The 26,107-nt window shown below is 43.1% G+C and overlaps 1 protein-coding gene across 1 annotated transcript in view; it reads left to right on the top strand.

Moving 5' to 3' along the window:
• The window catches only part of GABBR2 (gamma-aminobutyric acid type B receptor subunit 2), a 367,577-nt gene that overhangs the window by 193,682 nt on the left and 147,788 nt on the right, over window positions 1-26,107 (top strand). Inside the window, exons 5-6 of the mRNA XM_052644771.1 lie at window positions 9,481-9,546; window positions 25,264-25,464. Of these exons, the coding sequence (XP_052500731.1) occupies window positions 9,481-9,546; window positions 25,264-25,464 (267 nt within the window). The remainder of the gene's footprint in view (window positions 1-9,480; window positions 9,547-25,263; window positions 25,465-26,107) is intronic.

Genomic DNA, 26,107 nt, shown 5'->3' with positions numbered 1-26,107 from the left:
GTAGTGCCAGAAGGTTGAGGACGTGCTCAAACCACGTCAACAACACACACTTATTTGGTAGGGGGAGCGGTGTCAGAGTTGTTCACCAGCCAGCTGAAGTAGCCACTGAAAGAGCTCCCAATGGCCAGAACTGAAACATTTGAGCAGTAAAATAAAAGTAGTATTGGATTATAACCCAAAGTATAAAACAAAAGCCCATGACTGACTAGGTAAATGGGAGAGAATATACAAATCTTCTGTGCCAAAGAATTCCAAATAATTTGTGTAGACATTTGAGGCCCAAGGAAATGGAGCAGAAGTACCCACTTGTTGAGTGTCTTCCTTCCAAAGAGCACAGGATGAAAAGGGGGAAAAGAAGAGTAACTTTAGAGTGGAAGAACCTGACCAATGCTACCTTGGCCAAGTGACCAAGGTCAGCATTTACATGGTAAGTCCTGTTGATAGTATATACCTTTGATATGATCCCCCAAACCTATAAACCCAGTCTAACAATGAGAAAAAACATCAGATGAATTCTGGTTGAAGGCCATCCTGCAAAATACCTGACCAGTGCTCCTCAAAACTTTTTAGGTCTTCAAAACTAAGGAATGCCTGAGCCAAAATGAGTCTACAGAGACATGACAACAATATATAATGTGGTATCCTGAATGGGATCCAGGAGGAGAAAAAGGACACTAGAGGAAAAAAAAACCTAAGAGTATCTGAATAAAGTATGAGCTTTAGTTAATTATGAATGGATATTGATTTATTAATTATAACGAATGCACTATATTAAAGTAAGATGTTAATAATAGGGGAAACTGGGTGAGAGACATATAGAAATTCTCAATACTTTCTTTGTGATTTTTCCATAAATCTAAAACTATTCTCAAGAAATTTATTTTTAAAAATAAGCAACAAACTTAAGAGGATTCAAGAGAGAACTCCTAGACTGGACCATACAAAACTGCCAATATTGAACCATTTTTTAACTAAGAAGTCAACAGTTTCTTAAGGAAATGCATAGACTATATATGCAGACTAGCTGGCCTTTCTACATTCCAGCAGAGTTGGTGAAAAGAGAGTTATACCCAGACACATTTTGTTAAAAGTTTTGAAATACAAACACAAAAGGGAAAATCTGCAAGTACCTAGGTCAGAAGAAAAAAAAAAATTGCCCACAAAGGTACAAAACCAGTCTACCTCGACTCGCCTGCAGCATTCAATCCCGGAAACGATGGAGCAGCTAAGAGACATTTTCCCACACGTGAGGTTCACGTGATGTGCTACTAGCCAGGTGCCCTTGAAGTTAACCCTTGAAGTCCTATGTCAGCCTGCCTTGAACAACAGCTAACTTTATAGCTGAGGTCCTGACAGAAGCAGGTGAGCAGGGATCATGGAAACCGTAGAGAGAGCTAAGTAGTTGTTATACAAGTGCGTGCAGATGCAGAAGTTCATTTTGAAAGCAAATATGAATATACATATAATACAAATAAATACTGTAATAACAGTAATTGAGATATAAAAACCCAAATTCCATTAACAGAGGCCAAAATGTGAGTTAAAAAAAAGTCCTGATCTTAATTAGAAGTGGGGTTCAAAAGAGACTATTTTGCTTATGATTTTCATAATTAGAAAAATATAAGTTTAAAGGCTTTGAATAACTTAGTAGCAAATATGTTAATACTATAACATAAGCAGAGCCTGAAGCTCCTGAATCACAGAAGATAAAAGCAAAGAAAATCTAGTCCACATATCAAAAACCAAAGCAAACAGGAAAACTAGAAAACATAAACTAACAGTGAAAATCAAATATAGTCATTCTGACCAGAAATTCAAATAGGTCAAACTCCCTATGAAGAGGCAAAATCTTTCAGGTTGTGTTGTAAAGAACTAGCTATAGTTATATTTACAACACAGTGACACAGAAAGGTCAAAGGTAAAAGGTCAAGCAAAGGTATAGCAAGCAAACCAAACTGAAGCAAGGATCCAGTGTTCACATTAGAATACAGAGATTTCAAGGTATAGGCATTGACCAGGATTAAGTGCTTTTCTATAGATAAAGGTACAATTCACCCCGAGAATAGCATACTCATGGGCCATTATTGCTCTAAATTACATCTCATTGAACTGTATAAAGAATGGCCTGTTAAAATACCAAGAAGTGACACAGACACAGTAGTATTGGGAGCCACAACATTTTTCTCTCAGTCTTGGACAGATCAGCCATTCAAAAATAAGCAAGAACATAGAGGAACTGAATAATGGGATTAATCAGGCTGATTTAGCAGATATATATCAAAGTTTGTCTAAAAGAAAGTCAGGAAATAAAACCATCTCTGTGAGATGAAGACCCCAGGCCTTTAAGCTCACTCTGGATGGAGCTGTTTTGATCAGGAATGTTTAATGTAAATGGTCACCAGGCTGGGCTAGGAGGCCACCCCTCACAGGGCCCTGAATATTTCCGTGGTGCCCACGCTGAAGCACAGGACTGTGTCGGGGAGAACGCCAGGCTCCAGATGTGTCCTCTGTTCATTTTGAAGAACGCATTCCAGGACGCAGTACCGCATAGGGCTCTTCTGTCTTGCTGCCGAAAGAGTTCAGAGGCGGAGTGATGGGTAAGGGAAGCGTTTTTAGTACAGGGTGCTGTGAGAGACACAACTGCGCAGGCAAGGGGGTGCTGCGCTGAGAACTTACTGGCCTCTGGTTTCATAATCAAAGGGAAGGTGAGGAGATGGAGAAGGCCACCTTCTTCCTTGTACTTGAGTAGACCTCAAGTTTCCACCATCACTTCTTTCTCCATGTTGGGTGAGGGAGTTTTCTTGTCCCTGCATAGTCAAACTAGGACTGTTGTGGAGCTATGAAAATGAGCAGAAAGGTGGTAAAATATGCTAAAATATGGTAAATCATCTCAGGTTTCGGTTTAAGACCATCTTTTCTCTATATTTTTGTTTTTAATGTTCACAGAGGAGCATGTCCTAGGAGTCATTAACTTACCTGCCTCACTGGTCAGGATGTGGGTCTTATGCCACCACTGAGGGCACGTCTCATGATTCTGTTGCATTCGTTGCTAAGCAGGACTGCTCTCTTGATGGATCAGTCACTTAGAAGATCTCCCATACTTTTTTCTTTATTTATGACCCTTTAGTGGGATTAACTGTTTAATTGCCTCCTTTGTCCCTTTACGTTGTCCCTATCAATTTCAGGAGCAGCCACCAACCCATCATTCAGGATTCAGACTCCAGGGGAATCTCCCTGTTTTATAAATCAGATGACTGGCAACCTTAATTCCATCTGCAATGTTAACTTCCCCTTGCCATGTCATAGCATGTCCCCAGCTTTCAGGGATTTGAACATGGACATCTTTGGGAAGCCATTACAGGAAGGCCACAGAGACAGGTCTTGAGGAGGACTGTTCCCCACTTTGCTGCATGGGAAAGTCCTAGTGGGAATTACTCTCTACCCCACGGGCCAGAAGCCCAGCCAGACTGCCTGCACTAGAGGTTCATGCAAGTACCCCAAGGGGACTTGAAGCTACAGAATAAATGTTGTGCATCTTCCCAGCAGGCCAGCTTTTCTCAGAGACATGGGGAGAAAAGCATTATTTTCATCTTCAGATGAACATAGATATGTTATCAGAATGCTAAATATGCATGAATTTTCAAGATAAAATGATAAACTTTTAAGAAGTGCCATGCTTCACCAGGGCTGCTGGGGCTGTTCCCTCTTTCACTCCCATCCTTAAGAGTATATGGCTCCTGATTATCTGATTTTGGGGACACTTCTGGGGAAGGAAAAATAGTCTAAGAAAGACTAATCTTAGCTAAATGAAAGAGAATACTCATTCTGGATGTGGAATCAGTCTGTCAGAGCCGGGGGAACTTTGGAAATCATCTAGGCAAACCCTCTTAGGCTTATCCCAGGTCTCATAACCAAAGTGAGGGGACAGGAGCAGGCCTGGGCTTCTGACCCTTTCACCAGTGCGCCCACTGCTCCAGGCCAGGCTGCCTCCCAGCCCACATCATGGCTGGCCTCTAATAGCTCAGCCATCTTGTGCTCATTGCACGGCACCCCTTTCTACAACATTGAAGATGATATCTTTTGACTTTTCAGCTACCTAGTGGGTAGAGTAAGCTGTAGAAAGCCAGGAAGCTATTAAACGTGGGCTTAGACAGATGTAAAGGTGTCAGGAGACGTCAGATAACTCACAGGTCAGTGTCAGGGTCAACCTTGACCTTCTAGCAGAACCCCCACACTGCTGTCACAGGGAAGCAAGATGGGTGGCTTTCTGCTTTCCTGCTCTTTTAAATGCACATCAGCTATTTTAATGTCTCAGGATTGCATTTGCCCCTCAAGTCCTTCCACTTCAAAATCCAAGGTACTTGTGTCATTGCAGCAGACTGGGTGTGGAGCCCCAGCAGCCCAGGCCCTGGGGGGCGGGCCTTCTCAGCTTGGGAGGGAATATATAAGGATGAGTGGTCAAATGCTTGGGCTCTGGGGCCAAACTCACCTTGGGTCGAGGCCAAAAAGTCACCAGTGTTTATCCCTGTGACCTGATGTCTTAGGCTGAACTCTCTAGAAACAGAGTCTGAGACCCTTGTGAAAGAGATTTAACGAGAGTGTGCTCAGGAGAACGGGAGAGAAGCGGGGTAGGGCAAGAGGGGAGCTGGGTCAGAATGCCTTCTGGCTGGTGACTGGTTTAACCCAGCCCTGCTGGCTCTCTGGCACACAGTCTGCACCACAGAGCTGGTCCCACCTTTCAACAAAGGGGCTAGAGTTTCCTACTGTGTGAGTCAGTCACTGGCTGCTATGGAGGGTGAGGTGCAACATGACCTTCCAGGGCCTGGAAGCTCCCCTTGGCTGAGGGAGGTTCTCCAGGAAAGGGAGGGACCTGGTGGCAGCCCACCCTCACGGCAACTGGGTTGGTGCTCCAGCCCCCGAGGAGGGGGTCCCATGGGACCACCAGCGAATGCTGTGCCGAGGCTGTGCACTTAAGGCTTTGAGGCTCAGTTTGCACATGAGACTGTCCAGAGTGGGCATATAATAGCACCTACCTCCTAAGGCAATAGCTAGAAAGAGTTCAGGAGCTGTCATTTGTGAGGGTTATACACTAGTGCTTTGAATTGAGTCATGCTTCTTAAGTGTTATTTTTGTGTGTTATTTTGTGTGTGAGCTCCCTTTAAGGGCCCCAGGGGAGAAGACAATGGCACCCCACTCCAGTACTCTTGCCTGGAGAATCCCATGGACAGAGGAGCCTGGTGGGCTGCCGTCCATGGGGTCACTGGGAGCCGGACACGACTGAGTGACTTCACTTTCACGTTTCACTTTCGTGCATTGGAGAAGGAAATGGCAACCCACTCCAGTGTTCTTGCCTGGAGAATCCCAGGGATGGGGGAGCCTGGTGGGCTGCCGTCTATGGGGTCACACAGTCAGACACGACTGAAGTGACTTAGCAGCAGCAGCAGCAAGGGCCCCAGAGACAAAGGGCTTCTTTCTAGACAACAGATGAGAGGAGCCAAGAAAAAGGAAAGGAAATCCACCCAAGGATTGGACTGAGTACACCTTCTGGGGCCTCCCACCCCATGGCTGTTCCCTTCCATGTTTGCGCTCGCCTGTGAGTTGGCCTGTTGAAGGTATAAACATAGGTCTCCGCTACCATCCATGACCTTAGATCTAGCCCTATAAGAGGAAGGTGTCATTTGTCTGATCACAGGACATCTATGTTCACTCCAGACAGCCCCCTGCAGAGCCAAGCAAAAGTCCATGACGGGGACTTCTGAGACCCTGCCCTCTGCCATGTTCCAGGGTTTCTGACGTCACAGCACTGTTCTGCACGCTCATCCTCAGACATGGTCGTGGCTGTCCTCCCCTACCCTCTGGCAATCCTTCAACTGCCCCCTAAGCCCTTTCACCCGTAGAGAAGAGTGCCTTTATACCCCTGGCAGGAAGGTGGGTGGGCATGGCCAGAAGTGGGTCCTCTGCCAACAAAGCTCTTTCCTTTCTCTGGATTTTAAGGAAACCATACAAGTTATACAACATTGAAAAGTGTGACTCGAACTTTTGTGATAGTGTGGGTATGTTAAAATGTTTAAGATTTCCCCCAATCCAAAATCTTTCCCTTCACCCCTGAATCTTCCAACAAACTGCTACTCCAGAAAGAACCAGGTATATCTATAGTTTTTGTACTCCCAGGAGAACTCCTCTGCCCTGAGAGTACACATATCCCATTTTGAGAACACCTTCAACTCTTTATGCTTCTCAAGGCATCCCCCCCCCCAAGTATCACTCCAGTCACATTTCCCACTGTCCTCTCCCAACCCTTGATCCAGGCTCCACCTGCACCAATTGCTGGCTTGTCCTCTTTTCTCCTGGATTTTGCAGCACCTTGCCCCTTTACTCACCATCTAGAATCAGAGTGGGTGTGAATATCGTCCTACATCAAGTGCAACCTAGCCCTGGATAGGCTCTTTCTCCAGGGCCCTCTAATGGTCAGGAGGCACCAAGGTGAGAGTGCTGGTTTTGGGGTGCTGTGCTGGATTTGGGAAAGCCTTTTGCATCTCTAGGAAGGAGTTAAGTAGATCCGTGATCCCTTGGGTCCCAGGAGAGAACTTCACAGAGGAGAAAGTGGCCCAAGTCTGGTGGGACAGGGATGGTTTCTCTGAGTAGGAGCTCCTGAGCTAAGGCAGGAAGGAAGAGCAGCAGCCCTCCAGGCAAAACGAGTGGGGTGGGAGGGAATGGCATTCTGGATGTGTGAACTTGTATAAAGAAAGAGAGGATGAGTGAGAAAGTGGATGAATGAGTGAGTAAATGAATCAATGAGAGTATGGCAGACAATCTAAGAGAACTTCAGGTGGTTCATTCTCTGGGATGTGGAGGTATAGCAAGAAATGTGATTATTGAAATGAGCAGGAGTGAGTTGGTAAAGAATCTGAGATGTTCTGAGGAGCTCAGAGTTTGATCTGTCAAGGTCTAAGCCATGGAAAGATTTTACACAATCAGATTTGAATTTTGGAATGATTCCCTTATCTGCTTTGTGGAGACTAGATGGATGGGGCAGGACTAAAAGCAGAGAGATCCAGCTGGGAGGCTGTAGTGGTTCACCAAATAGAGAGTGATGGTGGCTCAGCCCAGAGCAATAGGGCTGGAGAGACCAGAGTGATTTAGGAGCTAGTGAGCAGACAGAACCAACAGGCCTTGGTTATGGCTAGGATGAGGAGAGGAGAGAACCTCAGGTGGCTCCCAAGTTTCTGATCTTAGGGAGTGGGAGGTTGGCAACACCGTTCTAGAGATAGGCAGTGCAGGAGGAGGAAAGAGGCATTTTGGGAATGACGGTGAGTTCACTTGGGACATGTTGAGCTTCAGGTGCCTGGGAGAATCCACATGGAGGTATCCAAGGGACAACTAGAGAAAAGGCGGCTCAGGAGAGAGATTTGGGAGTCCGCAGCTTCCAGAGGGGAGTCATGGCTGGGGTCATGAATGAGGTTGCCCAGGGAGAGTGATGAGGGGCAGAACTGTATGGAACACCAGCATTAGGGGTGGGCAGAAGGATGAGGGGCTGATTGAGAATCTGAGCAGGAATGACCAGGAGGCAGGAGGGAGCATCGTGGAAGCCAGCACCAGGGGGCAGAGGGAGGTTCATTAATCATGAATCCTACAACCACTGGGTCAGGTAAGGAGTGTTATGCCCATTTCAGACATGAGAAAATCGAGGCTGCAGGAGATTAAGACTCAGGGTCATGCAGCTGGTAAGTGCTGAAGCTGGAATGTCAGCCAAGGTCTCTATGACTCCAGAATCCAATAAGCTGTTTCTACTGTACCACGTTTAGCAACACAGAGCTTGGCACAAAATAGATGCTTCATAAATGTTTGTTGGATGGATATGGATATGGATAGGTGAATAGTGTTAGCACAAAGAGATTCTATAAAAAATTTAACAAATAAGCAGAAAGACCCTGAAGTGTCCCAGGAGCAAGGCCACAGAACGGAAGGCCACAGAATGGAAGCAGCTTAGAACTTTTTATAGCATTGCAGACGTGGTGATGACAAAGGCTTGCCTTCCTTCGACTGGGCTCTGTTAAAGATCTTTTAAAGTCCTTTCAGAGCAAGGGTTTTTTTTTTTTTTTTTCCGTCTTTCCATTCTTGCTTGCAAACGAAGGATGATTTTAGAATCCAAGCCTTTTTTATTTTGCTAAAGTACATGATGAGTAAAATGGCCTCCCAGTCAGCACTTTCCAATTTTGAAAGATGCTAAAAACTGATCTTTAAAGGGATGTTTCTCTTCTTTATGCATCAAAGAGCCTTGCGGCCTGCTGGGAAGGACGGGATAAATGTCAGGAAGGTAGCGTCACCTGCAGGGCTGAATCTCAGTGCAGAGAGTAGGACTGCGATTGGGAGCAAGCATGTGGGCTGAGGCCTGGCTGTCCCCTGGAGGCTGCCTGTATATCCTCCTTCTGCCTGTTCTCCATGGGGCAGGGCCCAGCCTGGATCCCGTCCCCTAGAAATCAACCAAGAACCCCTTACCCTGACCCAGGAGAGAACTTCAGGTAGACACTCAGTAAATCTTTGTTGAATGAATAAATGAGTCAAAGGACCTATGGTGGGGCTTCCTAGGTGGACCTAGCAGTAAAGAACCCACCTGCCAACACAGCAGACTTAAGAAATGCAGGTTCGATCCCTAGGTCGAGAAGATCCCCTAGAAAATGAAATGGCAATCCACTCCAGTATTCTTGCCTGGAGAATCCCATGGACAGAGGAGCCTGGTGGGCTGTACAGTCAATGGGGTCGCAAAGAATCGGACACGACTGAAGCGACTTAGCATGCAGCACAGGACCTATGGTACAGTATATACCTAATAACCCCATTGAGGTAATAAGATAATAACTATTTATAGAACATTTGAATATAGATTTTCCTTTGAAATAGAAGGAGAAGAATGGGTTGGGAGAAGGTTATAAAAAACTTATTCTAGCTGGGTGTTTCCTCTTTGTCAGGAACTATGGTAAACACTTTATAAGGGTAATCTCATTTAGCCCTCTAAGTAAGCACTGCAAGTAACTTATTCCCATCTTGCAGATGAGGAAATTGAGGCCAAGTTGGCGAAAAGAGCCACTTGACGCCACCCAAGTGGAGCTGAGATGTGAACAAAGCTCAGAACTCGAGGAGACTCAGAAATGCCTTAATTGGGAAGCTCTGTGGACTCCTGGAAGGTGGAAAAGCCTAGCATACTGAGGGGTGGGGTGTTGACTGGGAGCTTGTTTCTGCTGCCAACTACCCTGGGGACTTTGGAAGTTCCTTTCTCTCATCTGGCTTCGGTTCCCTAAGCATAGAGTGAGGTTGGAAAGCAGACGCTGTGTCAGTGTCCCCCAGTGTTTGCCTGCTCTTGCTGGAGGAGAGCAGGGAAGGTGAGGCCCTTCCAAGCCATTCGCTTCCGCCTGCAGCCTGTGGCCTCCTGGGCTGTGCGGATCACGTGCTCACCTCCATATCTGTGTCTTCTGTCCACAGGGCAATGACGTGCGGATCATCCTCGGCCAGTTTGACCAGAATATGGCAGCAAAAGTGTTCTGTTGTGTAAGTAACACTTTGGTTGTGTCCTTTGTGTCTTTGGGGAGGTTCATGAAGCTTCTTCTTGGATTCATTCTTACTCCCTGATTCTTAAATAGCCTCATAGTGTTATGGAAAGATGTGGGTCCTGGCTGCTCGCTGCTCTAAAGCCAACAAACAGACCAGGTTGGTGGAAGGGAAAGTTTGCTTTATTTTGGATGGCGGCAGCTCGGCAGGAGGGTGGATGTCTGTCCAAAGGCCAGCTCCCCACCACTGACAGTCAGTGGGGTTCTTTTATAGACAGACGGAGGAGGCTACATTCAGAAACAGAGGTCTGACCTGTGTTATCTTAGTTGATTGGATACAATTAATCTTTAGTTCCAAGGTCTGTTTGTTTCCATTTCTTTGAGGCCATCTCTTAGAATTATGTCGTGGGTACAGTCTGGTGATCGTGTAGTTAACTTCTCCTCCTGGGGTTTCAGTATCTACAAGACAACTCACAGGATATGGCTGAGTATTATCTATAGCCCTTGAGAAGAAACTAAAGGTCCTTGGCTGTGCTTCTTAACTACATTATTATTATATGGTCTCCTTTGACTGCTTTCCTTTGTTTCTGCTTGGTGTCATTTCTCTGATTAAACTTATTCTTTAACCAGAGTTTTCCACAGACAAAAGGCAGGCAGGGGACACGGAGTGGGCAAGGACCATAGGGTCCTGATCCATTTCAACAGGACCAGAGTCCGGGGTGTTGGAAGCAGAAGTGTTATTCTCACTGCTCTTTTCGGGGAGCTAAAACCCCAGGGCTCAGAACAGTTCAGTTGTGGAGAAACCAGGAACCTCAGTTTACTAACCCACTAACGCACTGTCTAACCGTTGCCTTTGTGCTGCCAGCTAGTTCTAAGTTTCCTCAACCCAGCCGCGTTTAATGGAGCAGCGCTGTGTGCACCACACAAGGGGAGACACAGGCTTCCAAGGCGGGACAGGGGCGCCTCAAACCCCTTCCTGCCCTGTAAGCAGGGCTCAGTGTCAGGCTTAGCACAAACCATCAACCATTCAGTATTTCCCACCAAATCCTTTTCATTGTCTGGTGTGTGATAGATGACAAAGTACATTTTTAAGCCTTTTCTCATTTAAGCTTTTCAGTAACCAAGTGAAGCTACTATTGTTACCCTTGTTTTATAGATGAGGAACTAGAGGTCCAGAGAGGTGGAGGGGCTTGTCCAAGGGCAGAGCCAAGACTCCATCCCCGTTCAGCTGAGTCCCAATCAGATCCTCTTTTCTCCACACAATAGTCTAACCTGAGCACATGTAAGAGTTCTAACACGGGAACTATGTCTTTTTATTTTGATGCCCTGGTTCCCCCTCCGGCACCCCAGGGTCAAGAGAGAAGTCAACAGAGTGAAAGCCTAGTCACATGGGTCATTGTCGACCCAATAAGTTCCTCCTCTTAAAATGAGGTTATTCTAGGTCTCGCCTCTAGTGATGGGCCACAGGCCTCTGTTTTCTTTGACCTTTTTCAGTAACTTGGATGTGATTATAAAAATATGCTTATAGGAATTTTAGAAGTTGATCCAGGAAGATAGATCCAGGGTGCCAAGAACCTTACCAAGCTGGGATGTTTGGTTAAATCTAGGAAGGCTAAATCTAACGCAGGAGACCCAGGTTCGATCCCTGGTTTGGGAAGATCCCCTGGAGGAGGAAATGGCAATCCACTCCAGTATTCTTGCCTGGAGAATCCCATGGACAGAGGAAGCTGGTGGGCTAGTCCATGGGGTCACAAAGAGTTGGACGCAACTGTGCGACTCACACACAATACAAGGCTATATTAGAACAAATTGGGCTGCCTGTGTCTGAGGTGGTAGAGGCACAGCTGAGGAGTACTGTGCATTTAGAGCAAAAGAGACTTGGAGTCTCAGGTGACCTCAAGGTTACCGTGAGTAACCAGTGTGAGCACAGCCAGCAGGGAGCCGAGGTGGCCACCTGGCTGCACACCCACACCAGGGCGGGTGGTCTCTCTGCTGTCTGCTGGAGAGACCCCACCCAGGGTGTCCTGCTTAGCTCCTGGTGCCCTGTTTTAGAAGAGATGAAGGAACTGAGAAGAGGCCAGGAGTGAGGAGAGAGCAGTGGCTGGAAAACACAGTCACACACGGATGTTTCCTTGTGAAGGCTCAGGAGCAAAGTGGGAACCACCTGATCTCTCAAAATAGAAGGAAGGAGGCAGAAGCTACTGGCTGCCATTTCAGGGACATCTCTTGAGTTTAGCACTTAGTGCTCAACAGTCAGTCTGCCTGGGCTTGGACCCCTGATCTGCAGCTTAGTAACTGAATGTGGGCTTGTTGACACTTTCTGAATCTCAGTTTTCTCATCTGTAACATGGGGATAATAATAACACCTGTCTCATAGGGTTGTTGCAGAGATTAAATGAGCAAAAACACTTTGCATAATGCCGGACATATGGTGAACTCTCCACAGATGTCAGCAATCTTTTTTTGTTTATGTAGGTTTCTGAGGATGGAATGAACCACTGTTGGGCTGGCAAGGTTACTAACTGGTGAACTTTACAAGATTGTGTTAAGCATCCTATGTCTCAGTTAAGGATAGCAAGGAGTCTTTCATATGAAAATCTAAGGAGGAGCATGAGAAAAATTGAAAAAACAGAGCAAATTGATTTAATACATTTTACTTCAAACTCATAATACCTAGCATGTTACCATCTAAGGTCCAGAAACGGCCCATTTGCAAAAGGAAAATAATGCTCCAAATTAGAAGACATAAATATTTAGAGAAGAAGATGAATTTTATCCCCACATATCCCCAAAGCCTTGTAAACAACTGGCACACGGTAAGTGATTATTGATCCAATAGGAAAAATAAATCAATAAAAATGACCCAGGAAGATGTCACACTGGGCCCTGGCCATCTCATGTTTGTACAAAATGTAGACAGACCTCCTGTTCTGATTTGAGCCAAACCCTAAGCCAAGGTGTGGCTGTGATTTCCCTCTGTGCTGGGATTATTTTCCGAGTGGCATTTCCAGCAGTGTGGTTTCCATTTCGGAACAGACGGCGTGGCTGTCTCCCTCTTGAACAAAGCCTCAGGTTGTTTGCCTTCCACAGCACAGGACATCGTCTTACTTCCTCATCCCACTTTCTTCTTCCTCTTAGACTCTGGGCATTTTGAAGTAGCCTTGCTCTTAGAATCTTTGCTGGCAGCTTCATTCATTGAAGTGTTTCTCAGAAGTTTTGTGTTTGGCATTTATTCCATGTGTCAGATCCTCAGATGGACCTCCCTGTCAGGACTTTCCATCTTACATGCTTAGGAAGGAGCTCTTCTGGCAGGCATGGAAGATCCCAAGGAAAGTCTGCTCAGTGTCTTCACAATGGATCAAGACTCTGGCATATGGTGGAGGGAGAGGCTGCATAGAGCAGAGATGCAGGGCCTTGCTGCCTGTGTCAGGGTCAGGGTCCAGGTGCAACCAGATGGAGACAGCCGTGTTTTTGCCATCCAAATGCCACATGCAGTGCAAACTTTGCAGCATGTTGATACGTGTTCTTGAGATTGGACCTGCCACCAATGGGAGAGCAGATTCCAGCAAATGCAAAACCTCTTTATAGCCCTCTGGCAAAATGTTCACTTTGGCTCCAGCAAAGGATGAGCATGACCTGTCACTTGTCTTCTCTCTGCTTGGTGGTCTGTTCTAAATTCTCAAGCATTCTGACCTGGGTTCTGGTTTTAGTTCTGCCAGCTGTGTGACCTCAGACAGGCCACTGTGCAACTCCAGTCCCCGGCTGCCTCACCCCTAAAGTGGAAGCGATGACCTCTGCCTTATGTGCCTCATTGGATGGTTGAGAGGCTTAAACAAGGTCACCAAAGGATGACCATCATTCCAACTGTGAACTGCGTTACTGATGTGAGGATTTATTGCTATTGTGGTTGTGAAATGCCTGTGAAAGGGAAATGTCCTTCTTGCATGGGGAGGTGAGAAGGCAAAAGGAAACTTAACAAAAAGAGGAAATTGGATTTTTAAATTACCTCATGGCCACCTGTCTGCAGCTAATGAGAACAGAGTGGTTCATGGGACTGAAGAACATGAGCTTAGGACTGCCCATCATTACCTGGCAGGGCTGTTTGGTGGCCACAGGGCCTGAGACCACATTCCTACTAGAGGCAAAAAAAAAAAAAGAAAACCAAGGTGACCAAGTCAACTGAAAGTGTGTTCAGTCAGTCACTCTACAACCAGTGCCCTTTATACATCAGGCAGTGTGCTCAGCACTGGGGACCCTGGGAAGAGCAGATACCACCCTGCCACCCCACCCCAAAACTCCCTTTTTGGCAAAGGAGACAGACAAAGATACCAGCAGCTTCTTAAAGGTCAGTGTCCCACAATCTCAGCTCTTCTGAAAGTGGGAATGTTGAAATGGAGGCCCGGAGGCTTCTCTGCAGTTGCTGTAGACATTAGATGCTATATTTAAGCCCAGTCTACCTACCTTGCAGGAGAGCCTTTTAGACCCTCACTCAAACCTGTGTACTTTTTTTCTACACATATGTTTAGCAATCCCTGCTTTCCATAGCAATTGAAAAGCAGCAGATTCAGAGTGGGGAGAGGGATTTAATGACAGTGAAAGTGACAGCCTAGACCTGACAGCTAGGAAAGAGACAAACCCATCAAAAATGGATCAGAAACTCCAAGAACAACAGTCTGGGGCCATTTGGTATTTGGACCAATCTTCCCTATGTTCAAAAGTATAACTGCCCATAGCCTAAACAATGGCTAATGTTCAGAATAAAGCCTTGAGTTACCAAAAGGAAAGTGGGATGAGAAGGAGCAGCTGAAATGTTCCTGCACAGAGTGTTGGCCAAGCATGTACACATATTACCTCATTTATTATTATTATTATTTTATTGAAGTATCGTTGATGTACAGTGTTGTAATAGTTTCTGGTATACAGCAAAGGGATTCAGTTATATATACATTTTTCATATTCTTTTCCATTGTGGTTTATTATAGGATATTGAATATAGTTCCCTGTGCCATACAGTAGGAGCTTGTCATTTATGTTTTATATATACTAATTTGTATTTGCTAATCCCAAACTCCTAATTTATCCCTTCCCCCTTTCCCTTTGGGTAACCATAAGTTTATTTTCTATGTCTGTGAGTCTGTTTCTGTTTTGTAAGTAAGTTCATTTGTATCATATTTCAGATTCCACATATAAGTGATATCATATGGTATTTTTCTTTGTCTGACATTTCACTTTAGTATGAAATCTCTAGGTCCATCCATATTGATGCAAATGACATTCTTTTTTTCATTTTTAGGGCTGAGTAATGTTCCATGTGGTACACATGATATATATGTACCATATCTTTTTTTTTTCAATGTTGACTCACATCATGATTTTTAATTAATAAAACTGTGATGTGAGAATTGAAAGTGAAGTTTTATTTATTTATTTATTTTAGTTGGAGGCTAATTACTTTACAATATTGTAGTGATTTTTGCCATACATTGATATGAATCAGCCATGGGTGTACATGTGTTCCCCATCCTGAACTCCCCTCCCACCTCCCTCCCCATCCCATCCCTCTGGGTCATCCCAGTGCAGCAGCCCCGAGCACCCTGTCTCATGCATTGAACCTGGAGTGGCGATCTATTTCATATATGATAATATACATGTTTCAATGCTCTTCTCTCAGATCATCCCACCCTTGCCTTCTCCCACACAGTCCAAAAGACTGCTCTAGACATCTGTGTCTCTTTTGCCGTCTCACATACAGGGTTATCATTACCATCTTTCTAAATTCCATATATATGTGTTAGTATACTGTATACTGTTTTTCTTTCTGGCTTACTTCACTTTGTATAATAGGCTCCAGTTTCATCCACCTCATTAGAACTGATTCAAATGCATTCTTTTTAATGGCTGAGTAATATCCCATTGTGTATATGTGCCACAGCTTTCTTATCCATTCGTCTGCTGATGGACATCTAGGCTGCTTCCGTGTCCTGGCTATTATAAACAGTGCTGCGATGAACATTGGGGTATATGTGTCTCTTTCAATTCTGGTTTCCTTGGTGTGTATGCCCAGCAGTGGGGTTGCTGGGTCATATGGCAGTTCTATTTCCAGTTTTTTAAGGAATCTGCACACTGTTCTCCATAGTGGCTGTACTAGTTTGCATTCCCACCAACAGTGTAGGAGGGTTCCCTTTTCTCCACACCCTCTCCAGCATTTATTGCTTGTAGCTTTTTGGATAGCATCCATTCTGACCAGTGTGAGATGGTACCTCATTGTGGTTTTGATTTTCATTTTTCTGATGATGAGTGATGTTGAGCATCTTTTCATGTGTTTGTTAGCCATCTATATGTCTTCTTTGGAGAACTGTCTGTTTAGTTCTTTGGTCCATTTTTTGATTGGATCATTTATTTTTCTGGAATTGAGCTGCAGGAGTTGCTTGTATATTTTTGAGATTAATTCTTTGTCAGTTGCTTTGTTTGCTATTATTTTCTCCCATTCTGAAGGCTGTCTTTTCACCTTGCTTATAGTTTCCTTTGTTGTGCAAAAGCTTTTAAGTTTAATTAGGTCCCATTTGTTTATTTTTGCTTTTATTTTCAATACACTGGGAGGTGGATCATAGAGGATCCTGCTTTGATTTATGTCGGAGAGTGTTTTGCCTATGTTTTCCTCTAGGAGTTTTATAGTTTCTGGTCTTATGTTTAGATCTTTAACCCATTTTGAGTTTATTTTTGTGTATGGTGTTAGAAAATGTTCTAGTTTCATTCTTTTACAAGTGGTTGACCAGTTTTCCCAGCACCACTTGTTAAAGAGATTGTCTTTTCTCCATTGTATATTTTTGCCTCCTTTGTCAAAGATAAGGTGTCCATAGGTGTGTGGATTTATCTCTGGGCTTTCTATTTTGTTCCATTGATCTATATTTCTGTATTTGTGCCAGTACCATACTGTCCTGATGACTGTGGCTTTGTAGTAGAGCCTGAAGTCAGGCAGGTTGATTCCTCCAGTTCCATTCTTTCTCAAGGTTGCTTTGGCTATTCGAGGTTTTTTTGTATTTCCACACAAATCTTGAAATTATTTGTTCTAGTTCTGTGGAAAATACCGTTGGTAGCTTGATAGGGATTGCACTGAATCTATAGATTGCTTTGGGTAGTATACTCATTTTCATTATATTGATTCTTTCAATCCATGAACATGGTATATCTCTCCATCTATTTGTGTCCTCTTTGATTTCTTTCATCAGTGTTTTATAATTTTCTATATATAGGTCTTTTGTTTCTTTGGATAGATATATTCCTAAGTATTTTATTCTTTTCGTTGCAATGGTGAATGGAATTGTTTCCTCAATTTCTCTTTCTGTTTTCTCATTGTTAGTGTATAGGAATGCAAATGATTTCTGTGTGTTAATTTTATATCCTGCAACTTTACTATATTCATTGATTAGCTCTAGTAATTTTCTGGTGGAGTCTTTAGGGTTTTCTATGTAGAGGATCATGTCATCTGCAAACAGTGAGAGTTTTACTTCTTTTCCAATCTAGATTCTTTTTCTTTCTTTTTCTGCTCTGATTGCTGAGGCTGAAACTTCCAAAACTATGTTGAATAGTAGTGGTGAAAGTGGGCACCCTTGTCTTGTTCCTGACTTTAGGGGAAATGCTTTCAATTTTTTGCCATAGAGGATAATGTTTGCTGTGGGTTTGTCATATATAGCTTTTATTATGTTGAGGTATGTTCCTTCTATTCCTGCTTTCTGGAGGGTTTTTATCATAAATGGATGTTGAATTTTGTCAAAGGCTTTCTCTGCATCTATTAAGATAATCGTATGGTGGTGTATTATGTTGATTGATTTGTGGATATTGAAGAATCTTTGCATCCCTGGGATAAAGCCCACTTGGTCATGATGTATGATCTTTTTAATATGTTGTTGGATTTTGTTTGATAGAATTTTGCTAAGGATTTTTGCATCTATGTTCATCAGTGATATTGGCCTGTAGTTTTCTTTGTTTGTGGCACCTTTTTCTGGTTTTGGTATTAAGATGATGTTGGCCTCATAGAATGAATTTGGAAGTTTACCTTCCTCTGCAATTTTCTGGAAGAGTTTGAATAGGATAGGTGTTAGCTCTTCTCTAAATTTTTGGTAGAATTCAGCTGTGAAGTCATCTGGTCCTGGGCTTCTGATTACAGTTTCCATTTCCATTTTTGTCATAAATGGATGTTTAATTTCGTCAAAGGCTTTCTCTGCATCTATTGAGATAATCATGGCTTTTATTTTTCAGTTTGTTAATGTGTTGTATTGTGTTGATTGATTTGTGGCTATTGAAGAATCCTTGCATCCCAGGGATAAAGCCCACTTAGTAATGATGTATGATCTTTTTAATGTGTTGTTGGATTGTGTTTGCTAGAATTTTGTTAAGGAATTTGGAATCTATGTTCATCAGTGATATTGGCCTGTAGTTTTCTTTTTTGTGGCATCTTTGTCTGGTTTTGGTATTAGAGTGATGGTGGCCTCATAGAATGAGCTTGGAAGTTTAGATTCCTCTGCAATTTTCTGGAAGAGTTTGAGTAGGATAGATGGTAGCTCTTCTCTAAATTTTTGGTAGAATTCAGCTGTAAAGCCGTCTGGCCCTAGGCTTTTGTTTGCTGGAAGATTTCTGATTACAGTTTCAATTTCTGTGCTTATGATGGGTCTGTTAAGATTTTCTATTTCTTCCTGGTTCAGTTTTGGAAAGTTGTACTTTTCTAAGAATTTGTCCATTTCTTCCAGGTTGTCCATTTTATTGGCATATAGTTGCTGATAGTAGTCTCTTATGATCCTTTGTATTTCTGTGTTATCTGTTGCAATTTCTCCATTTTCATTTCTAATTTTGTTGATTTGATTCTTCCCCCTTTGTTTCTTGACGAGTCTGGCTGATGGTTTGTCAATTTTATTTATCTTCTCAAAGAACCAGCTTTTAGCTTTGTTGATTTTTGCTATGGTCTCTTTTGTTTCTTTTGCATTTATTTCTCCCCTAATTTTTTAAGATTTCTTTCCTTCTGCTAACCCTGGGGTTCTTCATTTCTTCCTTTTCTAGTTGCTTTAGCTGTAGAGTTAGGTGATTTATTTGACTTTTTTCTTGTTTCTTGAGGTAAGCCTGTATTGCTATGAACCTTCCCCTTAGCATTGCTTTTACAGAGTCCCATAGGTTTTGGGTTGTTGTGTTTTCATTTTCATTCATTTCTATGCATATTTTTATTTCTTTTTTTATTTCTTCTATGATTTGTTGATTATTCAGAAGTGTGTTGTTTAGCCTCCATGTGTTGAAATTTTTAATAGTTTTTTTCCTATAATTGAGATCTAATCTTACTGCTTCCCAGGTGGCTCAGGGGTTAGAGCGTCTGCCTGCAATGTGGGAGACCTGTGTTCGATCCATGGGTTGGGAAGGTCCCCTGGAGAAGGAAATGGCAACCCACTCCAGTATTCTTGCCTGGAGAATCCCATGGAAGGAGGAGCCTGGTGGGCTATAGTCCATGAGGTCGCAAAGAGTCGGACACGACTGAGCGACTTAACTAACTAACTAATCTTACTGCATTGTGGCCAGAAAAGATGATTGGAATAATTTCCATTTTTTTGAATTTACCAAAGCTAGATTTATGATGTGATGTATCCTGGAGAAGGTTCCATGTGCACTTGAGAAAAAGGTGAAATTCATTGTTTTGGGGTGAAATGTCCTGTAGATATCAATTAGGTCTAGCTGGTCCATTGTGTCATTTAAAGTTTGTGTTTCCTTGTGAATTTTCTGTTTAGTTGATCTATCCATAGGTGTGAGCAGGGTATTAAAATCTCCCACTATTATTGTGTTATTGTTAATTTCCCCTTTCATACTTGTTAGCATTTGCCTTACATATTGCAGTACCCCTATGTTGGGTGCATATATATTTATAATTGTTATATTTTCTTCTTGGTTTGATTCTTTGATCATTATGTACTGTCTTTGTCTCTTTTCACAGCCTTTATTTTAAAGTCTATTTTATCTGATATGAGTATTGCTACTCCTGCGTTTTTTTGGTCTTCATTTGCATGAAATATCTTTTTCCAGCCCTTCACTTTCAGTCTGTATGTGTCTCTTGTTTTGAGGTGGGTCTCTTGTAGACAGCATATACAGGGGTCTTGTTTTTGTATCCATTCAGCCAGTCTTTGTCTTTTGGTTGGGGCATTCAACCCATTTACATTTAAGGTAATTATTGATAAGTATGGTCGCGTTGCCATTTACTTTGCTGTTTTGGGTTTGAGTTTATACACCCTTTCTGTGTTTCCTATCTAGAGAAAATCCTTTAGCATTTGTTGAGAAGCTGGTTTGGTGGTGCTGAATTCTCTCAGCTTTTGCTTGTCTGTAAAGCTTTTGATTCTTCCTTCATATCTGAATGAGATCCTTGCTGGGTACAGTAATTTGGGTTGTAGGTTTTTCTCTTTCATCACTTTAAGTATGTCCTGCCTTTCCTTTTGGCTGTACCACATCTTTGTTACCCTTTTATCTGTCAGTGGATATTTAGGTCACTTCCATGTCTTGCCTATTGTAAATAAGTAGTACTGCTATGAACATAAGGATTCTATGTATCTTTTATTTTATTTATTTGTTTTAAGCTTTAAGTTTTTATTTTATACAAAGAGTATAGTTGCTTTGCAATGTTGTGTTAGTTTATGCTGTACAGCAAAGTATTATCAGCTATATATGTATACATATATAGGGGTGCATGTGTCTTTTCAAGTTAGATTTTTCTCCAGATATATGCCCAGGACTGGATCATACCTTACCTGCTTCCTGGGAAATCTGTATGCAGGTCAAGAAGCAACAGTTAGAACTGGACATGGAACAACAGACTGGTTCTAAATTGGGAAAAGAGTAGGTCAAGGCTGTATATTGTCACTCTGCTTATTTAACTTCTATGCAGAGTACATCATGTGAAATACTGGGCTGGATGAAGCACAAGCTGGAATCAAGATTGCCAGGAGAAATATCAATAACCTCAGATAAGTAGATGACACCACCCTTATGACAGAAAGTGAAGAGGAGCTAAAGAGCCTCTTGACGAAAGTAAAAGAGGAGAGTGAAAAAGCTGGCTTAAAACTCAACATTCAAAAAACTAAGATCATGGCCTCTGGTCTCATCATTTCATGGCAAACAGATGGAGAAACAATGGAAACAGTGACAGACTTTTTTTTCTTGGGCTCCAAAATCACTGCAGATGGTGACTGCAGCCATGAAATTACAAGACACTTGCTTCTTGGAAGAAAAGCTATGACCAACCTAGACAGCATTTAAAAAGCAGAGATATTACTTTGCCGACAAAGGTCCATCTAATCAAAGCCATGGTTTTTCTGGTAGTCATGTATGGATGTGAATGTTGGATCATAAAAAAGCTGAATGGAGAAGAATTGATGCTTTTGACCTGTGGTGTTGGAGAAGACTCTTGAGAGTCCCTTGGACTGCAAGGAGATTCAACCAGTCCATCCAAAAGGAAATCAGTCCTGAATGTTCATTGGAAGGACTGATTCTGAAGCTGAAACTCCAGTACTTTGGCGACATGATGCGAAGAACTGACTCAGATGAAAAGACCCTGATGCTGGGAAAGACTGAAGACAGAAGAAGAAGGGGATAACAGAGAATGAGATGGTTGGTTGGCATCACCAACTCGATGGACATGAGTTTGAGCAAGCTCCGGGAGTTGATGATATATAGGGAGGCCTGTCATGCTGCAGTCCATGGGGTCGCAAAGAGTTGGACGCAACTGAGCAACTGAACTGAACTGATAACAATTCTATTTGCGTTTTTTTAAGGAACCTCCATACTATTTTCCATAGTGGCTGTGCCAATTTACATTCATACCAACAGTGTTAGAAAGTTCCATTTTCTCCACATTCTCTCCAGCATTTATTATTTATAGATATTGTAAATATAATGTTGTTTGTATTTTAATGATGACCATTCTAACCATGTGATGTGAAATCTTATTGTTTTGCTTCACATTTCTCTAATAACTAGTGATGTTTAGCATCTTTTCATTTGCCTATTGGCCATTTGTATGTCTTCTTTGGAGAAATGTCTGTTTAGATCTTCTGCCCATTTTTTATTAGGTTGCTTTTATGTTCCTCATTTAATTCCTACACCAACCCAATGAGAAGGGCATTGCTTTCCACAGGCTATAGGTGAGAAAAGCAAGATCCAAGGAGTTATGGGCCAGATTACCCAGATGCTATGTGGCACAGAATTGGTTTGACTGTAGTTTTCTTTTCCCCAGGAGATCAATGGAAAAAATTTTATCTTTATCAAAATTGACTAATGTTCTAAACAAAATATGTTGTCATTCAAATGGACTGAGCTTCTGTGGAAAATTCACTCACAAGAAACACCTAATAGAACAGTGGCAGGTCAAACAGCTATCACAGCAGATTCCTGGGAGTTTCCTGGATTCCCACTCCATGCTGCTTCCAAATGATCACATGGTCTTTGATCTCATAGAGAAATGCAAATCTGTCTTTGTGTCTAATGAAAAAGACCTCCTCATGTTGTCTCTCAGTCTATTAACTCTTACTTACCATATATTCTTAATAGGTGGGGCTATCTTGCCTCACCTTTTAAGATTGAGAAAACTTAATTCCCTGGTGGCCTGGTGGTTAAGGATCCTGGGCTTTCACTGCTATGGCCCCGGCTGAATCCTTGGTTGGGGAACTGAGATCTCACAAGCTGAGCAATGTGGCCAAAGTAAGAAAAGACTGAGAAAGCTTCAGAAAAGTTTTATTTTGTTTTGCTAAGAATGGAAGGAAATTAAAACTAAAAAATAGGCTTTGGATCTTGTCCTCTTGACTTAACTGAATGTTTGGGCAAATTCCTCAATCTGTAAGGCTCAATTTCTTTGTCTATAAAATAGAGATAATAGCATACACATCATAGGGTTATTGTGAGAATAAAATAAGATACTGTATATAAATGGCCAAGCACATAATAGGGGTTCAATATATGTGAGTTCCTCTCTGCCAGTGAAAGATGAGAGTTGTGAAGTCTCACATGTTTTGAGTGAGTGAGTGCTAAGTCGCTTCAGTCATGTCTGACTCTGAGACGCTATGGACTGTAGCCCGCCAGGCTCCTCTGTCCATGGGATTTCCCAGGCAAGAATACTGGAATGGGTTGCCATTTACTGCCCCAGGGGATCTTCCTGACCCAGGGGTTGAACCTGCATCTCCTGTGGCTCCTCAATTGCAGGATTCTTTACTATGAGCACCAAGGAATCTCCCTCACAGGTTTGACCACTGATTAAATAACCTGGAATTGTTGGAATGACCCTTTTGTTCAAAGGTTTAGCCCCCAGCCAGGATCTGGGATTATCTTTAGAAAACAAAAAAAAAGTTTCTGTGGGCTAAACCCCATTTATTAGAAGGGAGCCCAGGTGGCTGCCTTCTTTTGTTGAACTGTGGTTTTGTTATGTGATTGTAATATAAGGGCTGTGTTTTTCTACAACAGCTTTGATTGGGGCAACAGTATAATGTAGTTGCTGGGAAAATGACTAGGATCTGAGGCTGCATCATGAAAAGTCCAGTGTCTAGAATGAGGGAGGTGAAAGTTCCGTATCACTGGAGGATTCTAGAGAACAGGCGGTGTGATCATTGACTTGAGATAGTTGAAGAGCTGTTTTATGAAACAATCTCAGTTTACTCTCTGGAGTCTTCACTGAATCAATGAATCGAGGCCATGGAGATGGAATCTGAGCTGAAGTTAAGGAACAAATATTCTAATTCACCTTTACTCCAGATGCTTCACACTGCAGGCTGGGCTTTTTCAGGTGTTGAGAGAATTTTAGAATTGCCTCCTCAGATGCAGGAATGAAAGGAACACTCCTCCAACTCATGGACTTGATAATAACGATTCTGTATCAGACACAACTAATAGGGGCTCTGGCCCACCTTTCTGGGCAGACCCTGGCGTAGCATGCTAGAACCTAAGTGGAGGGCAACCAAAACCTCCCAGGCATCCAGAACCATCCTACAGGCTCCTCTCTCCACACCCTCTTGGCCTGTATGCTGTCTTTCTTGTAAGTCAAGGAACATAAAGGGTGTGACATGAATTGTTTTCCCCATGTGTGCTCCTAACATGGTAACTCCCCTGGAACGAATTGCTGGATTGTTTCAGGCTCACATTTTAAATGTATGCAGTTCATTACAGCACACCTAGAGCACTGCATAACCATCACTCTCTATAGTCACTTCCGGGCATTTTGATTCCTGAGAGGGCTGTGAGCTCTATTCAGAAACTCCATTCTGGACCCAGCTTTGATGAAATGTGACATTCCTACACTTTGGGACTTTCTGGGTGCATATAAGCTATCAAAAATCATGTTTTTCCTGATGTAAAATCATCACAGTAAGAATTAAAGCCAAGTGGGGGTGTATGAGAACAGTCTGACAATTTTTGGCTTAAATGGGAATTAGGCAGTGTAGCTGTGCAGCATAAGAGGAGGACACCTAGGTTCCAGACTCTGTGACCTTGCAGAAGTGACTTTCCCTCTCTGGTTCCCAATTTCTTCATCTCTAAAATGAGGTTAATAAACTCTGCCCAGACCGTCTCAAATGGTGAACATGAAGAACCAATAAGATGGGCGTAAAGCATATAAATATAAGGGACTTTTTTTAGGATCTGGATTTATGCCCACCATGCTTTGGGTAAAGATTCAGAGGGATGTTCAGTTTGCCAAGTGGCATCTTACATAAGTTGCATGCTTACATTAAATTTTCTTGGCCCCCTTGCAAAATTGTTCCCCCCTGAGTTATATTTTAAGATTATGATCCCAGCTTTTCGTAAAAATCTATACAAAAATAGCCTTATGAAATCTGTTTGTTGTGGGGACACTGTTGATACCATGCTAGCTTATTTGACAGTATCCTCCATATGAGGCTTTGTTTTTTTCAGGGATTAAAGCCTAGAAAACATTTTGTGTCCTTGAGGGACTGGTGTTTTTTCTCATTAGTGAAAGTGAGAGCTCTGCAATTAATATCATTGCCCTTTTCTCTTGGGTTGCCAGGAAGTTCATTGCCTATAGTGTTGGAACCTTCGGTGGACTCATCTGTCCTCTGTTACCTCCAGTAGTGTTAGTCACTTAGTCATGTCTGACTCTTTGCAAATCTATGGACTGTAGCCCGCCAGGCTCCTCTTTCCCTGGGGATTCTCCAGGCAAGAATACTGGAGTAAGTTGCCATTCCCTCCTCCAGGGTATCTTCCTGACCCAGGGATTGAAGCTGGGTCTCCTGCACTGCAGGCAGATTCTTATTTGTTGTTGTTTAGTTGCCAAGTCATGTCCAACCCCATGGGTGCAGCACACCAGGCTCCTCTGTCCATGAAATTCTCCAGGCACAAATACTGGAGTGGGTAGCGATTCCCTTCTCCAGGGGATCTTCCTGACCCAGGAAGATACCACCAATAAGCATATTACCTCCAGTAAGCATATTATAATTTATATTTTCCCAGGCACTTGCATTTTCATTTTTATTCAGTGTTTTATTATTTTAGTATACGTTTCCTATAAGCTACTTTGGATACCTTGAGAGATGATGATGAGGAGACCAAGCAAGTAATGGAAAAATTAACAAATCCTCTGGTATGAGGAAGCCTGAGTCACTCCCCCCACCTCCACCTTCCCCACAGGTTTCAAAGCTTTGAAAAAAATGTTTGTCTCTTGGTGCCTTCATGATCAACCCATCTCTTGCAGGCATATGAAGAGAATATGTATGGGAGCAAATACCAGTGGATCATCCCGGGCTGGTATGAGCCTTCCTGGTGGGAGCAGGTGCACGCAGAAGCCAACTCCTCGCGTTGTCTCCGGAAGCATCTGCTTACTGCCATGGAGGGCTACATCGGTGTGGACTTCGAGCCCCTGAGCTCCAAGCAGATCAAGACCATCTCTGGAAAGGTCAGTGCCATATTGTCCAGTGATGTCAGCAGAAAGCGCCCAGATCTTGTTTTGGCCTTTGCTGTGTGATTTTCAGCAAATCACTTGACCTCTTTGAGCCTCTATTTGTTATTTGTTATAGGAGTATAAATAAATCTTGTATTTGTTAAAGGAGTATATCTGGCTATCTCCCTCTTCTAGGGAATTGTGGGAATCAAATGAGGTAAGGGTGCTTTCTAAGGACATAACACAGTGTATGTGTAAGGGATGGAGTCCTGGCTGTTATAGCACCAACTGCAGGCATTGACTCTCAGACGAGACCACCATCCCCTGCACCCTCTGACCTGGAATGTCATTTCTCAGTCTAACTGATGCTCCTGTCAGCCTGGAGGAGAATAACCCCTCAAGTAGACTTGGGGAAACAGGTACTGAAGACCAGAAACACTGGTCCAAACCCCAGTTACCAGATGTGTGACCTTGAGCTTGAGTTTTCTGAGCTGCTGTTTTTTTTTCATCTGTATCATAGCAGTGCAAATATCCTCCTCTGGGGTCAAAAGGAGGACTGGTTGGCAGGTTGTGCAATGTGGCTGGCATGGCGCCTGGCACCTTATGCTGTCATAGCTGGGAGGCGGACCTTGGCAGTGTGCTTACGTCCTCAGGCCTC

The sequence above is a fragment of the Budorcas taxicolor genome, chromosome 8 (assembly GCF_023091745.1).
Source record: "Budorcas taxicolor isolate Tak-1 chromosome 8, Takin1.1, whole genome shotgun sequence".
NCBI lineage: Eukaryota > Metazoa > Chordata > Mammalia > Artiodactyla > Bovidae > Budorcas > Budorcas taxicolor.
This window is presented reverse-complemented; position numbering and strand designations above follow the sequence as displayed.